This window comes from Martes martes (assembly GCF_963455335.1).
Source record: "Martes martes genome assembly, chromosome: X".
NCBI lineage: Eukaryota > Metazoa > Chordata > Mammalia > Carnivora > Mustelidae > Martes > Martes martes.
In genome coordinates, this window is record NC_137897.1 from 109,523,943 (window position 1) to 109,544,217 (window position 20,275).

A 20,275-nucleotide genomic window follows, 5' to 3' on the forward strand; every position below is an offset into this window, starting at 1 on the left:
GGGAATTCTCTTTGGTTCAAATATACTGCTGGACAGACAGGGCTAGAAGCAACACAGAGATTAAGCAGCACTATAATTAAAGGAAGGGGAAAGGTTTGAAAGAAGCAAATTGGGATTATCAACTGAAAAAAAAGTATCTGCAAACAACCCACAGGGAAATTTCTAAGGTTAAAGCTGGAATGTTGGTGTGGAAATTCCTGGTGTGAAAATTCTAGGCTAAAAAAAAAAACCAACCCCATTTTTTCCACTTAAAATTCCATATGGAGCATATAAAATGCTCCATATGGATTGCTACAGGTCACATAGAACACTATTAAGGAATCTACTTACCACCTGCATTGGATAACGAAGTTTTTACTATACTTTTTATGCAGAAGAGGAAATTAAGTGATGAACCTGTAAGGAGGGGTTTAACATGCTGTAACTAACGCAAATCTCTAAACAAAATTTTTAGTCCACGGCAGATACTGAAGCCCCTTCCAAACATCAACTTACAATATAAACTTAGTTCTTACCCTGGCATTTCTTCTTCTTACATTCTTTAATACTATCAGGAGAATCTCAGGGAAAAGGCTGATAAATATTAGAAGAACTATGGCCAACCACGTAGATACAGAAGACAGCATTTGAGCAAATACGAAATACATTCTCTGTTGTTTGAGAAAAGGCCTAGAGTGGGAAGAGAACATACAATGGAAAAGAAATTAGTTCCTGTCATAGGACACAGCTGTGTCATTGAAACTATCTTTTGTATTTAAAGGGACTCTTCTAATGACACACATGAATAGAAATAATTTTCTTTACGAATATCCCAAAAGTACTGAACAGATTTCATTTACTAAGTGTTTAGGGGAAAAAAGGAATGATAATTAAAGGGGAAGAAGGACAGTACAACGCATGTCACTTGAAAACAACCAAGCAATCAACTTTAGAACTGGCAACGGGAGAATATTTATTTGCGCTAGAAAATACTGGAGCTTCAAAGATAGTCAAGAGCAGTGGTTGATTTTTATGCTAATAAGCATTTTATTTCCTCAGCTGTTTTGTTAATATGAGAATGGACTGTGCTCTACATTCAGAAATTTAAAAGACATTTTATATGCTACACGCCCCCCAAACTCTACATCAAGACAGATAGGGCCGTTGAGTTTCTCTCTCTACCATCCTTATCCTAAAATATATACTGGGTATCCAGTGTGTGCCAAGTAGGTTGGCAGAGGAGTTTTGCTAATAGGACATTAAGTCTTGGAGTCCAGAAATCTAGGACTCCTTGTTCTGATGTGGGATTTCATTCTAAGTCAACCACTGAACGGTTTGGTGGCCACAGAGCAGCACGGCCAGCCTCCCCGAGCCACAGAGAGCCTCACTAGGCTCAATGTTGTTGGAAGCAGAGCGGGGAGGAAGTGCGAAGTGACGGACCAGGGTTGGGCCGCACAACAGACTCTCCTTGGATCAGGAGCTCTAGGCAGATAACTGGTTGTCTTATTGATTAGATTACCTGTCGGGCTCACTGAAGATAAACTGGTTTCTCGTTAAAAAAAAAAAATCGATGTTTGTGCACTCTTCTATAACATAACAGAATTAAGCTTTTGGCTCTAGGTGTATGGGGACTGGAGTGTGGCACAGGAAGTGAGCAGAACAGTGAGATGGAGAATTCTAGAAGGTCCGGGCTAAAAAGGTTTTCCAGGGTCCCCACCATCGAAAAGAGAATTCTGCAGAACTCTACCGTCACTCTAATTATGAAGGGCGCCCTGACTTATTTTCTAGGCAGTTAATTGACCAAAATAAGGGTTCAGTAGACAACTAACAAGTAGTCCTATTCCATAAAGTCTCACAATACTCTGTGATTAACAGCTCTAGATTTTTCTTTTCCTTTTTTTTTTGTTTGTTTGTCTGTTTTCCCTGCCCTGTAGCTCTGAATTTTTCCATATACTGACATCTACGGTGCTTTACAGGGGAAGAGGAAAAAATACAAGATAGTGTTCTTGGATTGGGTTTGGAGCTCAGAAATTATCATTCTCATTGCTGAACCCCAGAGGCGTGTGTCGCAATGCCTCAGGGCTCAATGTGTCCAGAGATATTAGCTGAAACCAGCATTCAGCTGAAGTCTCAGACTGTTTCTGGTCATATTTTGGTGGCTGCTTTGTAATTTCATATTCATGTAGTAGCTCAACTCAGCTCTACTTAAGAATAGCACTACAGGCAACAAAATAAAAATAGATGTATTTCATTTTTAGTAAGTATCGCTAATGACTAGAAACAGGTGTGACAATGTCCTAATCATTTGAAGCATTTATTTTAATCAATAAGGAATAGTCTGTAGTAAGAGAAACTAGTCTGCTAGAAACATTCTTGTGGAAATTTTGCAGGAGTTCAGATGCTGATTACACAGATTTATAGACAGGACTATGGTGCTCTGGGCAGATAATCAACTTTGATGAACTTGCATATTATTAAAGAAAACAGAGACTTCTGTCGGCCTCACTGCTTCAATAATTACCTCTGTAGGTGCCCAATATATGTGTGATTACACTTTCTGGAACTGCTGAAGTGATGAAGCATTTCATATTTTTATTTCTGAAGGCTTATTTTAAAAGCTTTTCAAAACAGGAAGCATTTTTTCTAATTAGGTCTCAAGGGACAACAAACATGGATAACATGGAATGTTTTGTACGTGTGTTGCTCAGACCAGTGAGAAAATAACACTCCCAGAATCTCATCCTATGGCTTCCCCTAGCCATGTTCTCTGCTGTTGGCTTCCTTGTCAGGAGAAGCCACTGATTCATGAAAACACCTACGATCTTTAAAAACAAAATATAGACGGGGGCACGTGGGTGGCTCAGTGGGTTAAGGCCTCTGCCTTCGGCTCAGGTCATGATCCCAGGGTCCTGGGATTGAGCCCCACACTGGGATCTCTGCTTAGCAGGGAGCCTGCTTCCTCCTCTCTCTCTCTCTCTGCCTGCCTCTCTGCCTACTTGTGATCTCTGTCTGTCAAATAAATACATAAAATCTTTAAAAACAAACAAACAAAAAAACCCCCCAAATACAGGCATCTGGGAATAAGAGAAGGAGATGACTACCTAACCTATTCTCATTCCTTATAACTCTCCCAATCACAGCTCTGTGTCTCTCGCCCTGTATCCTAATCTCCTGGAGGGAGGGGCACAGTCTATTCACTGTCTATTATCTTGGTTTCCCAGAGTGCCTCACACACCGCAGATTCTGGATAAACATCTGAACAAAGATGAACTCAATGAACTTTCAGGCCACACTGCAGAGTCTGCCTTTCCCCCCACCCAAAACAATAAGACGGGATTTTAAGATATAAGCCTCTGAGTATTAAGTAGTATATATTCTTAACCTTGAGCACAAATATAGTGATGAGATTGACAGTGATATACCACGAAGAGAGAACAGAATCCAAATGGCTAAGAGTGTATCTACCGGCCATTGTATCCTCTAGAAACTTCAGAGGATATTTCCACTGGAAACCCCACGGAAGGGCATGCTAGCACGGTACAGACAGAGGTTTACATACCTTCAAGTGGAAAGATCTGGACAGGGGCTACCAGAAAGGAGGGCTTTTGAATAACTCGTGTAATTCGATATACTTGCATTTGAAATCTTACCTGAAATTAACTTCCAGCCCATTAATACTGTAGACCTGCCATCTGGTACAATTAACACTTTAAAAGTTGAATGAATGTTTGCATAGACAATGTACACATACGGACATCTACTTTGTTATTTCACATACTACTCACACATGTACAGCTGCTTACCAAATAATTCCTCCCCAGAAGAATGAGAAAAATACATAGAAGGCTAAAGAGCCCCAAATCACAAAGTGATTTATCCATGTCCAGAAACGAGTATCCAAGGCGAGCTGAAAAGATACAACACAGGAGCTTTCATGATGAGCACCAGCTACACGAGGAGTAAACACACTATGCTACTGAGAACTGCATACAGTATGGTACCTATGGGAGACCTCACTTGGGCCAGGCAACTAGAAGAGAGGAAAACGAAGAACAGAATTGAGACTTTTCGAAGGGCTAGGGTAAGAATGAGCTAGGTTCTGCCCCAAGGCCTGTAGACCCAAAAGGACAGGCTTGGAGGTCTGGACAAGCAAGGTAGGTGTGTGGCTGCACTGCCTCACTGCTGAAGGGCGGGCAGGCATCCAGGTACTGTAACAGGTTCGGCCTGGAGCCCCAAGTCCTTGGGTGGCAGTGGCCGGAAAGCGGATGATCAAAGGAGAAGGCCTACCCGGTGGAGGCAGGTATACTGAAAAGCAGTAGGAGAGGGAAGGGTTAGTTGGGAAGAATAGGCGAACTACACAAAGGAGTGTCAACAGCTCAAACACAACAGATGGGGATTATTAAATGCAAAGGCAACCGGCTCCACACGCCTGGCACCGTGTAGCAACGGATCATGGGCCTGGCTATGTCGTGTGTCCTTCAACTGCAAAGCCCTTATCTAATCCATTAAATGAATAACATTCTCAGTTGCCTTAGATTTTAATCCCCCCATGTTTCTGCCCGGGCTGATTGTTTCTTTAGATTGTGGTACCTGGGATTTTTTAAATGCAATCTAAAACTAAAAAGTATGGTCTGATCTGCTTGTTTAAAATTTCGGGGCCACGGGCATTTCATTTTTGAAGAGGAGGCGGTGTCTCCATTTTTTTTTTTTTTTTGCTTGCTCTGACACCCTGGTCCTTGACTCCCCTGTTCTAACTTTTTTGTTCATAAACAGAATGTTGAGAACATTGTTAATGTAGACCAGGCTTGAATTCCCACCTCTGCGCTGCTAGGGAGAAGGTCACGATAATACCCATCCAAAGAAGAGAGAGTGAATGTGTTTTGAGGGACCCGGAAAGATGCTACAGTGAGGCCAACTTTAACTACGAAGGCCACTTGGGAGCCCTAGGGCCATATGCAAAACCAGGAGAAACAAAGGCGGGGAGGCTTCTGTTTCAAATCATGATCCTTTGTTCTGATCACATTCTATGTGCCAGACACCACTCTGAATGCTTTATGTGTATTCACTAATTGACTTCCCACCAAAAATCTAAGAGAGGAAGGTACTACTTTTATCTCCACATCACAGAAGAAGAAACGAGGGTACTGAGAAACGAAGTCACTGGCCCCAAAATAGCAGCTAGTAAGTGACTAAATGGAGACGGATGGTAACATTTTCTTTTGCAGCCCTACAATATTACTGAAATAGTAGATGAAAAATGCAAACATATGTTAGTTCTATTTGGTATGAGAAATGAATCAGGAATAAAAACTTAGAGGGGGAAATGATTAGAGGTTCTTTGTCAAGCACACTTCTGGAATTCTAGTTTTGACCACTGGGCATAATGGAATTCATTTACTCATTCTTGGATCCCATGTGAGGTGTTTATTACTGCAATTATCATCAAAAGAATCTGATTATGCTTTCAAGTATAAGAGAGTCCCAACTCGTAAGTCTCAAGGGTAGAATTCAGCAAGGCTTCAGAATGTATTACATGGCTGTGTGCTAATGCCAATGATTCATGTAGGTTACCTGCTGTATGTTGTTACGCATTTCATCACTAATATGGGTAAGTATCAGTGATAAAAACATTATATAAAATTTCATCACCACTGAGCTCTTCTGCACACATATCTTGCTCATGGATACCTATTCAACTGTCTTAAGTACTCCCATTCCTTTAAGGCCTGGTGTTTGTAAACAGATCATCTTAAAAACTATTCAAGTATTTAACATGGAAACACACACACAGTCAGAGCCTGTTTATCTACTACTTATACCGTCTTGAAGGAAAAAGGAACAGATTTTCAACATAACTATAGTGTACGAATTTTTTTAAAAAGGAAACGAAGAGGACAGACAATATTCTGGAAAGAAATGGACCATGAACAGCATACACATGTCTAAATATCTAGTATCATACATATTTCAGTAAGTATTCAGACTTGAATAACAACTTGCAATACAAGTAAAGAGAAGACAAAAAAGAGAACAGAAAGAATTACAAAAATGGCATTAAATATATTTGAATAAATAAAAATCTAACCTTCAGAGTTACAGTGAATACTAAGACTGTAAAAACAATGGTTCCAAAAGTCCAGTTTCCATACACCTGAAAAACAGTCAACAATTATATGCACCATGAATACACAAGCCTGCTTACGAAAATAAAAAAGGCAAATTTAATCTTGGCTGTAACTGCTAAAGATTTGGGTATAAAATGTTTAGTGAAAGAGCTGATCAAAAGATCAGGCCAAAATGTTGGATTTCATTTACCATGACCCTCCACTTTCTTGGACAGCTACAACGCACTTGCGGTTGGTAGGGTTTACGCCCATTACTCCGTGTAGTACCACACAGGGAACACGCTGGTGTAATAAAGGCAGAAAAAAAAACCCTATTCCACTAACAGTAATGTTCATCAAAACAAGTCATTTGAATGATTCATGTCTCTCAAGAGTTTGATATGGACTTCCTCAGTAATAAAGAACTAAAGCTCTCAAATGAGGACTAATCTGTAGACAAATGGACGCACATTTTAAAAATAAGGGTCTAGTTTTTTGGCGGTGACTATTAGAGCTGTCAGCATGTGCACATCAGAGAAAAGCAGAGAGCATAGACAAGTCTGTAACTGTGGCAATGAACGGCGCACATGCTTACCAAGTGCTGTCAAGATCTGAATGCATAACATTAAAACAGAAAATGAAATGTGAAACGTCTTAAAAAAATAATAAAAAATGAACAGAAGCGAAAAGAAGGATTTGATCAACTCATACACGATGTTACATTTCATCGCTGATAGTCCTTCCGCTCACTGTCATTTTTGCTGCAGCAAACTCTTGTTAAGAAATCGTCAGCTCTTTATCATTTAGGTGCCAAATAAAAATAAAGTAAAACGTGAAAGCCACAGAAGCAGCCATAAAGCTAGAGGGACCCAAGAAATCACAGAATCTAATCCCTTCTTGCCGACGGGCAAGGCTGACTTGGGAGGCCTAAGGGGCCTGCCTGCAGACTAAACGGGGTCCTCCCCTTGTCTGCTGCGATGTGCTCCTACTCTAAACCACAGCTGTGTTTCCTTCACAGTTACTTGGGGATTAATACTTTGAGATTTTTAAAGTAACCTCTACGCCCACTGCCCAACGAGGGGCGCGAACTCACAACCCGAGATCAAGAGTCACATGCTCTACTGACTGAGTCAACCAGGCGTCCCCAGCGATTAATAATTTGAAGAGATTCATATTAAACTGACTTGTGTTAGTCCAAATCGGAAAGGTTTTGGACTGTAGAACCTAATTCTGAAGTATTCACATTCATCGGGCCTATTACTTCTGTAGCAGACATTAACTGTGTCGCTCCTGGACAGAGTTATTGTATTCAGTAAATCACTCTTGAAACTTAGCTTTGCTTCATGTTATAATGATAAAGAGTGAGTAAGTATTAAACAGGAAGCCCAGAAATAGTGAAGAAAGAATGCAGTGAAAGCATGGGTGAAGCGGTGGGGCTCAAGTCTCTCCATGTGGCCGTGGCAAGACCTCGCCCCAACAGTGCTGCTCTCCCAGGACACAGCCTGGGGGAACATCATCCCACGGCACGTGCTGACTTGGGCAGTTGCTTGCTAAGAAGGCACTGATAGGCTGAGTGCAGTGTTTCTGGAAAACACTATGCTCCCATGTGGAAGGGAAGGAGGAAGAGAAGGGAATTCCATCCCTTTAACTACCAGGCAAACACTGTAAAGATATGGTAGCTACAGGGCGCCTGGGTGGCTCAGTGGGTTAAGCTTCTGCCTTCGGCTCAGGTCATGATCCCAGGGTCCTGGGATCGAGCCCCGCATGGGGCTCTCTGCTCCGCGGGGAGCCTGCTTCCTCCTCTCTCTGCCTGCCTCTCTGACTACTTGTGATCTCTCTCTCTGTCAAATAAATAAATAAAAATCTTTAAAAAAAAAAAAAAAAGATATGGTAGCTACGCCCTTCAACTCCAAGCACGAAAGGCCACTATTAATAGGAAGGGAGTGGGGCCAGACTTCTAAAACAGGAAAAGTCTTGGGGCGCCTGACTGGCTCAGTGAGTAGACCATGTGACGCTTGATCTTGGGGTACTCAATTCAAGCCCCACGTTAGAGGGTAGAGTTTACTTTTAAAAAAAAAAAAAAGGAGGGGCGCCTGGGTGGCTCAGTGGGTTAAAGCCTCTGCCTTGGGTTCAGGTCATGATCCACAGGTCCTGGGATCGAGCCCCGCATCGGGCTCTCTGCTCAGCGGGGAGCCTGCTTCCCCCTCTCTCTCTGCCTGCCTCTCTGCCTACTTGTGATCTCTATCAAATAAATAAATAAAATCTTTAAAACAAAAAAAAGGAAAAGTATAGGGGTCTAAATTCTGAAGTCCTAAGAACTCTGTTCATCTATTAAAAATTATAGCCGAGCTAAGCTTCTAGAAGGTTTGCACATAAGCTCTCTAGTTAGCCATGCACACGGGAAGTGGTTTCTTACTTCAACACTTCTATTGTTCTAAAAAAGTTCTGAGAACTAAATACCGTACCTCAAGAAAAAGTTTACAAAATGATTACAGCGAGATTATGTGTATAATAAATCCAGTGCCTATAGAGAAAGAACAAGCCATGCCTACAATACCAGGATGTAATGAAGTATTTTTTTACCTTTGCATTTTCTTCCAGGGATGAAGTCTGAAAAAGAAAGTAAGTCCCAAAGAAGAACACTGTCCCTTCAAATGCAGCTAGAAATGTCCAGTATAAGAAGGGTCCCAGCTGTAGCATGGCATTGCCAGAAATTTTCCTATTGAGAAATGGAAAAAGAAACCACAGGTTAATGAATCTCTGTAGGCTGTCTATTTAAAGACCCGGTAAAATGCCAAAAGTGCACACAGGTGTGACCCTGTTATAATGAAGCGGCGTCCCCGAGGACTGGAGGGCCATCCCCAGCCACAGGTTCGTCTCCGTGCAATTGCCTCGGAAGTGAGGCATTGAGTAAACAGTCAAAGCACTAAGTTTAAAATCCTGGCCACCGACAACAATAATATCATCAAAAACCATCAGCTCCGGCTTACTGAGTACTTCTTATATGTCAGTAAGCTGGCCTGAGAGTTTTATATATATTGTCCATTTCTACCCACAGAAAAACCATACAATGGAACTTTGTCAGTCCCACTGATAAATAATGAGCCCCCCTAAACTTATCATAATGGTTCCCAAACTATGGTGCACACTGGAATCACTTGGGGATCTTTAAAAACACGGATGCCTGACTCCCACCCTCCTTCTGATTTAACTGGCATGAGGTGTAACTGGGGCACTGGGGTTGTTTTGGAAGCTTCCCAGTGAGTCTAACGTGCGGTAAGCTTCGCAACACTAGTGTAGGAGCACGCCTGAGTTCGATCCGTTAGTGAGGGGGTGCGCCGGCACACGGCCTTCCCAACTACAATTGCTAAGGTAGTTCTTTTAATCAAGATTTCTTCTTGGGAATATAACCTTTTTTAAGGTCTCAGGGTACCCTTTATAGTTTTTCAATTGGGTCAAATAATGTTTCAAACTGGACAGTCGTGTTTTCCATAAACAGTAGGTGGGTCCAAACTTCAAAATCTGTGAAAATAACACAATCTTCTCGGCACAAGTCAGAGCGTTAAATACGGCTACTCATTCTCCCATGGCTTCTATGATTCCCCTCTAGATCTAACTACACCCTTGCCACAAATGCAGGGAAAAGCAGAACATGCTAATGCCAGAGGAATGCAATCGGCAAACTCCAGGTTGGGGTAAACGCTACAAGATGAATGACCCAGTTTTGTCAACAAAAAACCTGCCAGGTTAACCTACAGGTTAAAACAGACTCAAGAGGCATATTAACTAAGTACAACATACGGATCTTACGTTCTGATGCAAACAAGCATGTTATAAAAAGAAATGAGTCAACTCGGGGGCATCTGGGTGGCTCAGTCGGTTCGGTGCCTGCCTTCAGCTCAGGTCATGATCTCTGGGTCCTGGGATTGAGTCCCACATCGGGCTCCCTGCTCAGCAGGGAGCTTGCTTCTCCCTCTCCTTTTGCCCCTCCCCATCATTCGTGCTCTCTCTCTCTCCCAAATGAATAAATAAAACATCTTAAAGGAAAAAAAAAAAAGAAATGAGTCAACTGGAGGAATGTGAACCTGACTGGATGTATGATATTACGGGCTTGCTGAAGTTTTAGGTACGCGAAGGTACTGTTCTTTTTTTAGGTCATTATCTTTAAGAGATACTTACTGAAATAACTATTTTATATAATGTTTGTATTTATTAAAAAAGAAGTCTGTAATAGAGCAAACAGGATTATTCATGAACTAGGACAGACCCTGAACTGATCATTTTTTGCTGAGTAGTGAGGATAGGGACGTTCACTCTATTAATAGCATTTTTGCTACTACTGTGCATACTTGAAATTTTCAATCTTTCCATCTTTAAAATAATGACAAATTTTATAAAGCTGGTTAAGCCTAACAATGACTAAATATAGGTATTATGAGTCACACTGGTTAAAGAAAACCCTTAAATTTGTATACCTTCACTTCATACAAATAAACCACCCGAGTCTCTGCATTGCATTTGATATCCACTATTAAGCAATGCTTATTATCTGCTATAAATTACCATCTTCATCCTTAGGAGCAGGCTTAACTTATAAAAACCCAATTAAATCATACGTTAAGCAACTGGCCAAGTACCCCGTCCATAGACAAAAGCATCCATTTACAGCTGACACAAAATGGATATAAGGGCTTGATGAGTTAATTATTTTCTTCAGCAATACAGTTTTATTTATTTATTTTTTTAAAAAGATTTTATTTGTTTATTTGACAGAGAGATACAGCAAGAGAGAGAGAGAGAAGCAGGTTCCCCCACTGAGCGGGGAGATGGGATCGTGACCTGAGCTGAAGGCAGGCACTTAACGACTAAGCCACCCAGGAGCCCCAGCAATGCAGCTCTAGAATGGCACTGACAAAGTAGAAGAGGCTATGCTTCTGGCGCAGCTGAAGTCTCGGAGCACCTGGGTGGCTCAGTTGATTAAGCAACGAACTTTTGGTTTCGGCTCTGGTCGTGATCTTGGGGTCATGAGATCGAGCCCCAAATTGGGCTCCATGCTGACTGAGTCCGCTTCGGATTCTCTCCCTCTGCCCCTGCCCTCACTCAGTTGTGTGCACATACTCCCTAAAATAAACAAAATCTTAAAAAAAGAGAAAGGCTAAAACCGTAAGAGACTCTTAATCTCACAAAACAAACTGAGGGTTGCCGGGGGGAGGGGGGTAAGGAGAGGGTGGCGGAGTTATGGACACTGGGGAAGGTGTATGCTGTGGTGAGTGCTGTGAAGTGTGTAAATCTGGTGATTCACAGACCTGTACCCCTGGGGCTAAAAATACATTATATGTTAATAAAAAATTTAAAAAATAAATAAAAATTTAAAAAACTGAAAAAAAAGGAAAGAAAGTCTAACATCAGTTCAACCCATTATAGGTAGGAATCAACACTATAAATCTTTGTGTGTGGCCTTTTTTGGGGGGTTAGTTAAAATAGTGTGTCTTCTAGGCACCTGGGTGGCTCAGATGGTTTAGCATCTGCCTTTGGCTCAGGTCATGGTCCCGGGGTCCTGGGATCGAGTCCCGCATTGGGGCTCCCTGCTCAGCAGGGAGCCTGCATCTCCCTCTGCCTCACTCTCTCTGTCTCTCATGAATAAATAAATAAGACCTTTAAAAAAAATAGTGTATCTTCCGATGAGACTTGAGAACTCTATGCCAATATAGATTCCTGTTTTAGGAATTAGTGATTTTGAACTAGATGGTTCACACACATTCATGGACAGGTCCTACATCTAGGACATATACCATTTTCCTATGGAATGGTATGGTTTAAGTAGCTAAAAATTCAGAATAGAACTATGTAATCAAATCAGGTGGGCAACTGTGTCCTTCCCACCCATGGATCAAATGAAACCTAGGATTTTGAAAGTCTGAAGTGGTTTTTAACCACATGTGCTACTTACATATACAATCGGGGATCTGAGGTCAGAGTGTCAATGTTGATGTGCTGTTCCAGTAAACTGTAGGCCAGGATGGGCAAGGATGTGAAGCAGATGTTGTACATTGTAAGGTAAGCGGCATCATACAGTGGCTGAAAAGACAAACAACAGAAGAAAAAAATTTTGTGTTTGGAAAAATCACAAGCTGAAACAAGACCGTTCCCTTTCACATTTGTTGTCATAGCAAAAAAAGTCTATAAATGAGGTCATTCTCACCGATAACTACAGAAATTAACATATTGTGATGTATCGTATTAATATAGCCTCCCTTTCCAAAGAATTTTATTCAGAATGTACACATGTTATTTCTAACAAATACTAATGGATTTTCAAAAGACTTTTCAATGAACAAAGACCAATTAAATATAAGCCTGGAACCCTCCGGGAACACTACACGTAGGCAGTGGCCTGCCTGTGTCATAGTGACTTTGTTGTTAATATTTTACATAGTTTTAAGTATCACTATCACCTTCTCGAGGCTCTATTCATGATCTTGAATGTGACCATTTACTAAGGATTAAATAAATGTCTTTGCACAAACAAAGCTAAAAATATGTATACAGGCATGACTTCCCTAGGCTCCTGACCAAAATTTCCACCTTTCTGCTGGCTGTCCCACAGGCATCCGTGACTCAAAATGTCTAAAACCGGGCGCCTGGGTGGCTCAGTGGTTTAAAGCTTCTGCCTTCGGCTCAGGTCATGATCCCAGGGTCCTGGGATCAAGCCCCACATCGGGCTCTCTGCTCCACGGGGAGCCTGCTTCCTCCTCTCTCTGCCTGCCTCTCCGCCTACTTGTAATCTCTGTCAAATAAATAAATAAAATCTTTAAAAAAATGTCTAAAACCAAACTCATTAACTTTCCCCTAAATCTGCTTTATCCCATGTTCTCTACCTCAGTGAAGAGCCCCCACACTGTTGCAACCCCAGTATCTATTTGGTGCCTGGAACCACCTGGGTGCCCAGGAAATATTTTGAAATTAGTGATTCTCCCACCTCACTAGCCGTTTCTTCTTAGTCTCCTATTCTGCCCAAGCGCTCTGTTGGAACGTTCCAGCACTCAGTGTTTGAAACTTCATAGTCACTCTCTAGGTCATCTCACCAGTTCCATGTTTTAATAGCATCCATTCACTGAACGTCCCCAAGCATTTATCTCCGGCCCAGACCTGTCCCCATGTATCCAGTTCCCCACTTGTTATGTATTGCAAATACAAACCTACATCCAGATCTGAACTCCTGACCCACCCTTCGCTCAAACCAGCGCCTCTTGAAGTGTTCCTCAGCTCAGGAAAGGGCAACTAAACCTTGGTGATCAAGCGGAACCAAAATCTTGGATTCATCCTTGACTCTTCTCTCTTTCACACCCGCATCCAGCCAGTTAAGAAGTGTTTACTGGCTCCACCTTCAAATACATCCAGAACCAGATCACTTCCCACACCAGACCAGATCACTTCTCAGACCAGACCCGATCACCTCTCAGACCAGATCACTTCTCAGCACCTCCAGTCACCACCTTGCAAACTTCCTAAATGGCTCCCTCCTTCTCCCCTTGATCTACAGTCCACACAATGGCCCGAGTAGTTCTGTCAGAAAGGAAGTGAAATCAAGTCACTGTTTTATTCAGACTTTGCAGTGGATTCCTTTCTCTCTGAAAGTTAAAAGAAAAAAAAACATTCCTACAAAAGAGTGGCTCTCCAGTTCCACTCTATCTGGCTTCTTCTGTCTGGCCTAATCTCTTAGATCTCTCCTGGTCCTTGCTCACTGCACTCCAGCAGCAATGCCTTCCTCACTGGACCTCCAACATGTCGGGCGCACTCCTGATTTAGGACTTGCTTTAAAAAAAAAAAAAAAGATTTTATTTATTTATTTGACAGAGAGAGAGAGATCACAAGTAGGCAGAGAGGCAGGCAGAGAGAGAGAAGGGGGAAAGCAGGCTCCCTGCTAAGCAGAGAGCCCGATGCGGGGCTCGATCCCAGGATCTGAGATCATGACCTGAGCTGAAGGCAGAGGCTTTAACCCACTGAGCCACCCAGGCGCCCCTAGGACTTCCTTTAAACTGGCTGTTGGCCCTGCTTGGAGCACTTCCATTAGACAGCCTCATGGATTACTCCCTCACTCACAAACATCAGCTCAAATGTCACCTTCTCAGAGACACCAACCTTAATTTGTCACTCACTCCCTTCCTCGTGGACACATTTCCTGTTATCTTGTTTTTTATTTTCCTATAGCACTAATCACCTTTTATCTTATGTAAACACTGTATTTATTTATTTGAGAGAGAAAATGAGTGCACGTGCATGAGTTGGGGGGGGGGGGGAGGAAGAGGGAGAAGCAGACCCCTCGCTGAGCAGAGAGCCCGATGTGGGGCTCGATCCCAGGACCCTGAGATCATGACCTGAGCTGAAGGCAGAGGCTTAACCCACTGAGCCACCCAGGCATCCCTAATCACCTTTTCTCTTACGTTATACATTTATTATTTTTACTGTCTCTCTTCACACTACATTTCAAGCTCTAAGTGGGCAGGGATTTTTACTTATTTCATGGACAGGCATAGCCTGAGAAAAAGCAAGGCGGCCCCTGACAACTAGAAGCTGTTCTGGGCACTCACAAGCTAGGCACTGGTGTTCTCCTGTCGAACATGAACACGTTCACTGAACATCATCATCAAACAAGGCCATCATTCTGTCACATGACAGATCAAGATGAAAACATGATCACTCCATAATCACGCTGAACACAGCATAGGAATATTGTCGAAATCACATTAACCAATATTCCTGTTCTGGCAATTCGGGGTGACGGCTGTTTCTGGACAAATGACAATGGTAGCCTCCTAGTCTTCAAGCCTCCTGGTAAGATGCACTGAAATGCTTAGTCATAAAATCGCCCCCACTTACTGACAGTACCCAAACTAGAGCAAGCCCCCTCATCTTAAACTTTTTCCCAAATGACCTAATTCAAGCCCAAATCTTTTATTTTTTTAAAGGATTTTATTTTTAAGTAATCTCCACACTCAACACGGGGTCCGAACTCACAACCTCGAGATTAAGAGTTGCATACTCTACTGACGTAGCCAGTCAGGTGTCCCAAGCCCAGATCCAAGGTTTTTCTAATATTCTCTTCCTGAGAGGCTCCACTGTTCCTGTTAGTTTCATTAATCTCTTCTGGTTTTTTTTTTTTTTGCTTGTTTGTTTCTGTATCATTTATTTCTGCTATAATTTTTATTATTTCCCTCCTTTTGCTATCTTCAGGCTTTATTTGCTGTTCCTTTTCCAGCTCCTTTAGGTATACAGTTAGGTTGTGTATTTGAGACTTTCCTTGCTTCTTGAGGTGGGCCTGTATGGTAAAATACTTCCCTGTTAATGATGAACTTTGCTGCATCCTGTATTTTTAAAAAAGTTTTTTAATTATCTGGTTGACCCATTCATTCTTTAGTGGGATGTTCTTTAACCTTCATGTATTTGTGGTCCTTCCAAATATTTTTTAAAAAAGTATTTTTAAAAAAGTTTTTTAAAAAACTGTATTTTTAAAAAAGTTTTTTAATTATCTGGTTGACCCATTCATTCTTTAGTGGGATGTTCTTTAACCTTCATGTATTTGTGGTCCTTCCAAATATTTTCTTGCGGTTGACTTCAAGTTTCATAGCATTGTGGTCTGAAAATATGCACGGTATGATCTCAATCTTTTTGTACTTTCTGAGGCCTGTTTTGTGACCCAGTATGTGATTTATTCTGGAGAATGTTCTATGTGCGCTGGAAAAGGATGTGTATTCTGTTGCTTTAGGATAAAATGTTCTGCATATCTGTTAAGCCCACCTGGTCGAGGATGCCATTCAAAGCCATTGCTTCCTTGTTGATCTTCTGCTTAGCTGACCTGTCCATTGCTCTGAGTTGGGTGCTTAAGTCCTCTACTATTATTACTGGCAGTGAGTTTATGTTTGTTATTAATTGATTCATATATCTGGGTGTTCCCAAGTTGGGGGCATATTTACAATTGTTAGATCTTCTTCATGGATAGACCCTTTAATTCTGATATAATGTCCTTTTCCATCTCTTGTTACAGTCTTTGTTTTAAAATATAGTTTGTAAAAAATAAAATAAAGTAATAAAATCTAGTTTGTCTGGGGCACCTGGGTGGTGCAGTTGGTTAAGTGTCCGACTCTTGGTTTTGGCTTGGATTGTGATCTCAGGGTCGTGAGACTGAGCCCTGTGTTGGGCTCAGTGATCAGCGCAGAGTCCACTTGGGACTCTCTTTCCTCTGCCCCTCCCCGCCATGCTCTCTCATTTGCTAAGATAAATAACTAAAATCTTTAAAAAAATCTAGTTTATCTGATATAAGTATGGCTACTCCGGCTTTCTTTTGACGTCCATTAGCATGACAGATGGTTCTCCATCCTCCCACCTGCCCCCACCCTTTTTTGAGAGAGTGTGTGCAAATGGGGGGGGGGGGTTGGGACCTAAGAAGAGGGAGAATCTTTCTTCTTCTTCTTCTTTTTTTTTTTTTGAGAAAGAATCTTAAGCCGGTTCCGTGCCCAGTGCGGAGCTCGACATGGGTCTTGATCTCATGACCCTGAAATCATGACCTGGGCTGAAATCAGGACACTTAACCAACTGAGCCACCCAGATGCCCCTATCCCTTCGCTTTCAATCTGCGGGTGTCTTAAGATCTAAAATGAGTCTCTGGTAGGCAGCACATACATGGATCTCTTTATCCATTCCGATACCGTGTCTTTTGATTGTATCAATTAGTCCATTTACCTTCAAAGAGATCAGTTCAGTGCCACTGTGTTAGCTGTGGAGGTGGTGCTTCTGGTGATGTTCTCTGCTCCTTTCTAGTCTTTGATGATTTTGGTCTTTTATTTTTTTCCTCCACTCAATGAATCACCCTTAAAATTTCTTGCAGGGCTGATTTAGGGGTCACAAACTCCTTTAGTTTTTGTCTGGGAAATAATTTCTCTCTCCTTCTATTCTGAATGACAGGCTTGCTGGATAAAGAATTCTTGGCTGAATATTTTTCCCATTCAGCATGTTGAATATATCCTGCCACTCCTTTCTGGCCTGTCAAGTTTCTATGAACAGATCTGCTGTGAACCTCATCTGTCTTCCCTTGTGGGTGGACCCCCTACCCTCGCTGCTTTCAGGATTCTTTCCTTGTCTGTTTTGCGAATTTGATTATGACATGTCTTGGCGATGGTCAGCTTTTGTTGAATTTAATGGGAGCTCTCTGTGCATCTTGGATTTTGATGCCTGTGTCCTTCCCCAAATTAGGGAAGTTTTCAGCTATAATTTACTTGAATAAACCTTCTACCCCCTTTTCTCTCTCTTCATCTTCTGGGACTCCTCTGATATGAATATTATGTTTTAGTAAGTCACTTAGTTCCCTAAGCCTATCTTTGTGGTTCATTACCTTTCTTTCCCTCTTCTTTTCAGCTTCATTATTTTCAATAATTTTATATTCTTTATCGCTGATTTGCTCCTCTGCTTCATCCATCCTCATTTTTATGGCCTCCACTTGGGATTGCATCTCAGTTATAGCATTTTTAATTTCAGCCTGACTAGATTTAAGTCCTTTTATCTCCACAGTAAGGGATTCTCTAGTTTCTTCTACACGTTTTTTAAAGCCCAGCTAGTATTTTATAATCGTTAAGGTTCTAGTTCAGACATCTTATCTTATTTATATCTGTCTTGATTAAATCCCTAGCCCTGAGTTCCACTTTCCGTTCTTTCTTTTGGGGTGAATTTCTCCATCTCGTCATTTTGTCCAGAAAAGAAAACAAAAAACAACAACAAAAAGGAAAACCCCCCCAAACCAAAAACTCCCCCCCCCAAAACCTAGAGCCTGGGTGTGTTTTGGTCTGCTTGTTAAAAGAATCTAGATCTCAAAATTAAATAAATAAATAAAGTAAACAAATACAAAAATATAAAGTATATATAAATACAAATTTTAAATTAATCAAAAGTTTTACAAAATGAATTGAAAAAATAAGACAATAAATGAAAAAATAAAAAAGCAATAAAAGTAAAAAGCAAGCCAGATCCCATGTTCCCCTAGAAATGAAGCTTGCAGCACTCTAGGACCAGTAAACTTGGTGTGAGCACATTGTTTGCGCTGGTCTTCTGGGGTAGCAGTCTGTTGGGATGATTCTCAGGTGGACTTGTCCTAGCAGGCAATGCACCTCTGGGGCTCAGGGGGGTGGGGCTTGGTGTAAGCAGCTCCAGAGTCCACTAGGTGGTGCTATTTTGCCCCCCGAAGGCTATCAGCACTGATGGGTGGGATGAATATGGTGGTGCCCCACTCTCTAACTCCAGAGCTGGAAGTTCCCTCCCTCCACTCCTCCGTGAGCCCTCAGAGAAGAGCGGTCAATCACTCCTGTGTCCCTGATTTCCGTCAGAACCCTGCGTTCAACTGGTCTGTGTCCGAGCTTTTTTATCTTTAATCTCAGATGCATGACTACGTTTCAAAACTCTGAATTTTAAGGACCACAACACCGCAGACAAGCACTGTTCTGGGGGAGGGTCTTGCCACACTTTTGCTGGTTTGCCAGCCCCTGCCAGGAGAGTGGTCATGACCGTGCAGGGGTTCGTAGTTTATGGCAAAACAGAGCAGAAAGCTGACACCAAGACTCACTGTTCTCAACTGGCTTCCATGTTCCTTTTTTTTTTTTTCTTTACATTTTATTTATTTAAAGAGAGAGACTCAGTGAGAGAAGGAACACAAGCAGGGGAGAGCGGGAGAGAGAAAAGCAGATTTCCCGCTGAGCACAAAGCCTGACGTGGGGCTCGATCCCAGCACCCTGGGATCATGACCTTAGCCAGAAGGCAGATGCTTAATGACTGAGCCCCCCAGGTGCCCCATGTTCCTATGCCTGGGAAGAGTATCGCCTGTTCTTGGGACCCAGGAGATCCTCAGACCACAGTGTCACTTCTGGGATTCCACCCTGCTTTGCCACCTGAGCACCTTTAAGCTGGGCACGTCCCCCACTGCAGCAGACTTCTAAAAGTTCTGATTTTTGCATTCCACTGCTTATGATAACCTGCTGCAGCCTCCGTAAACAGGCTCTCTCCCCACCATTGTAACCACAGCGCTGTCTCCCCCAATTCAACTCTCTGCACCTCCTACCTTCCAAAAGTCGGTTGCATTGAAGACTTGCGGTTTCTGTTCTGTCAGACCTCTGATTCATTTCTTAGGTGTTCAGGATGATTTGATAACTATGTAGCTGTGCTCAAGGGACAAGACATGCGTAGGTCTCCCTACTCCTCCATCAGCCTAACTCCTCCACAAAGATTAAAACTCAGCAAAAATAATCCACAATTGAAAAAGAACCCCCAAATAGGTGTTTTGTTCTTTTTACTTTTCAAGGGAGACGATCAGTTTGTTGGCACACAATACCATATTTTCATTGGAAACTACCCCATTTTCACTAACGAGAAGATTGAAAACAACAAACAAACGCAAAGATTGCCTGGTGAGTAATTCAGTCTTGAATTTCAGTCAAACAAAAGAAGGATCAATCTATTTTTGTTCCGCTATGGTACTTCGATGTTACACGAGAGGTAACTGTAATTCTTAGATGTCTAATTAGGAGACAGAATGTCCTCAAAATAAACAACAGGTTTAGTTGATAATAGTTTCTCATTAAACCTGCTACAAATGTTTTCTTTTCACATCGGAAAAAGACCAGTACTCCTAGCTTTGCTAAAGAAAGAGTTGCTTTGTGCTTAAACAATCTGAATCCTGGTTCCATTTCTATATTCTCTATAGCTCGCCCTCCAGTTTCCAGGGTTGGAGAGAACATGTGATGTGGACTTGAGCTGAAAAGGGCTGACTACCTGTATGTACTCTAAACATATTTGCAATAATGGTCGCTACATGTAGCACTAGCACAAGGCCAAAGTAAAAAATAATGATATTGTACATCAAGCCACCACCTCAGAGAGACCTTTTTACCCGATATACTTTTTCTCTAAGATGTCTGACAGCTCCCTCTCTCCTTTGCTTTAGATCTCTGCTCAAAGTCAGAGAGAACTTTCCAGATTCTCTAAAATAGCAGACTTCTTCATTCATACTCTACCAGTCGATAACGGTTCACTTCTTCCTTCAGAGCTTGTATCAGTAGCTGACGTCCGTATGATTGCTCTCTCTCCCCCAACACTATACAGCGAGCTCTGTGGGGTAACACTTTGTTTCAATCACGGTTACACCCCCGGCA

The 20,275-nt window shown here is 42.0% G+C and overlaps 1 protein-coding gene across 2 annotated transcripts in view; it reads right to left on the reverse strand.

Annotated features, from left to right (window-relative positions):
* The window catches only part of ATP11C (ATPase phospholipid transporting 11C (ATP11C blood group)), a 179,926-nt gene that overhangs the window by 10,217 nt on the left and 149,434 nt on the right, over positions 1-20,275 (reverse strand). For both annotated transcript variants that reach the window (XM_080795248.1, XM_080795249.1), the window contains exons 24-28: positions 12,034-12,161; positions 8,667-8,802; positions 6,065-6,130; positions 3,783-3,886; positions 516-669 (exon numbers count right to left, since the gene is read on the reverse strand). In XM_080795248.1, coding sequence (XP_080651374.1) covers positions 516-669; positions 3,783-3,886; positions 6,065-6,130; positions 8,667-8,802; positions 12,034-12,161 — 588 coding nt within the window. The remainder of the gene's footprint in view (positions 1-515; positions 670-3,782; positions 3,887-6,064; positions 6,131-8,666; positions 8,803-12,033; positions 12,162-20,275) is intronic.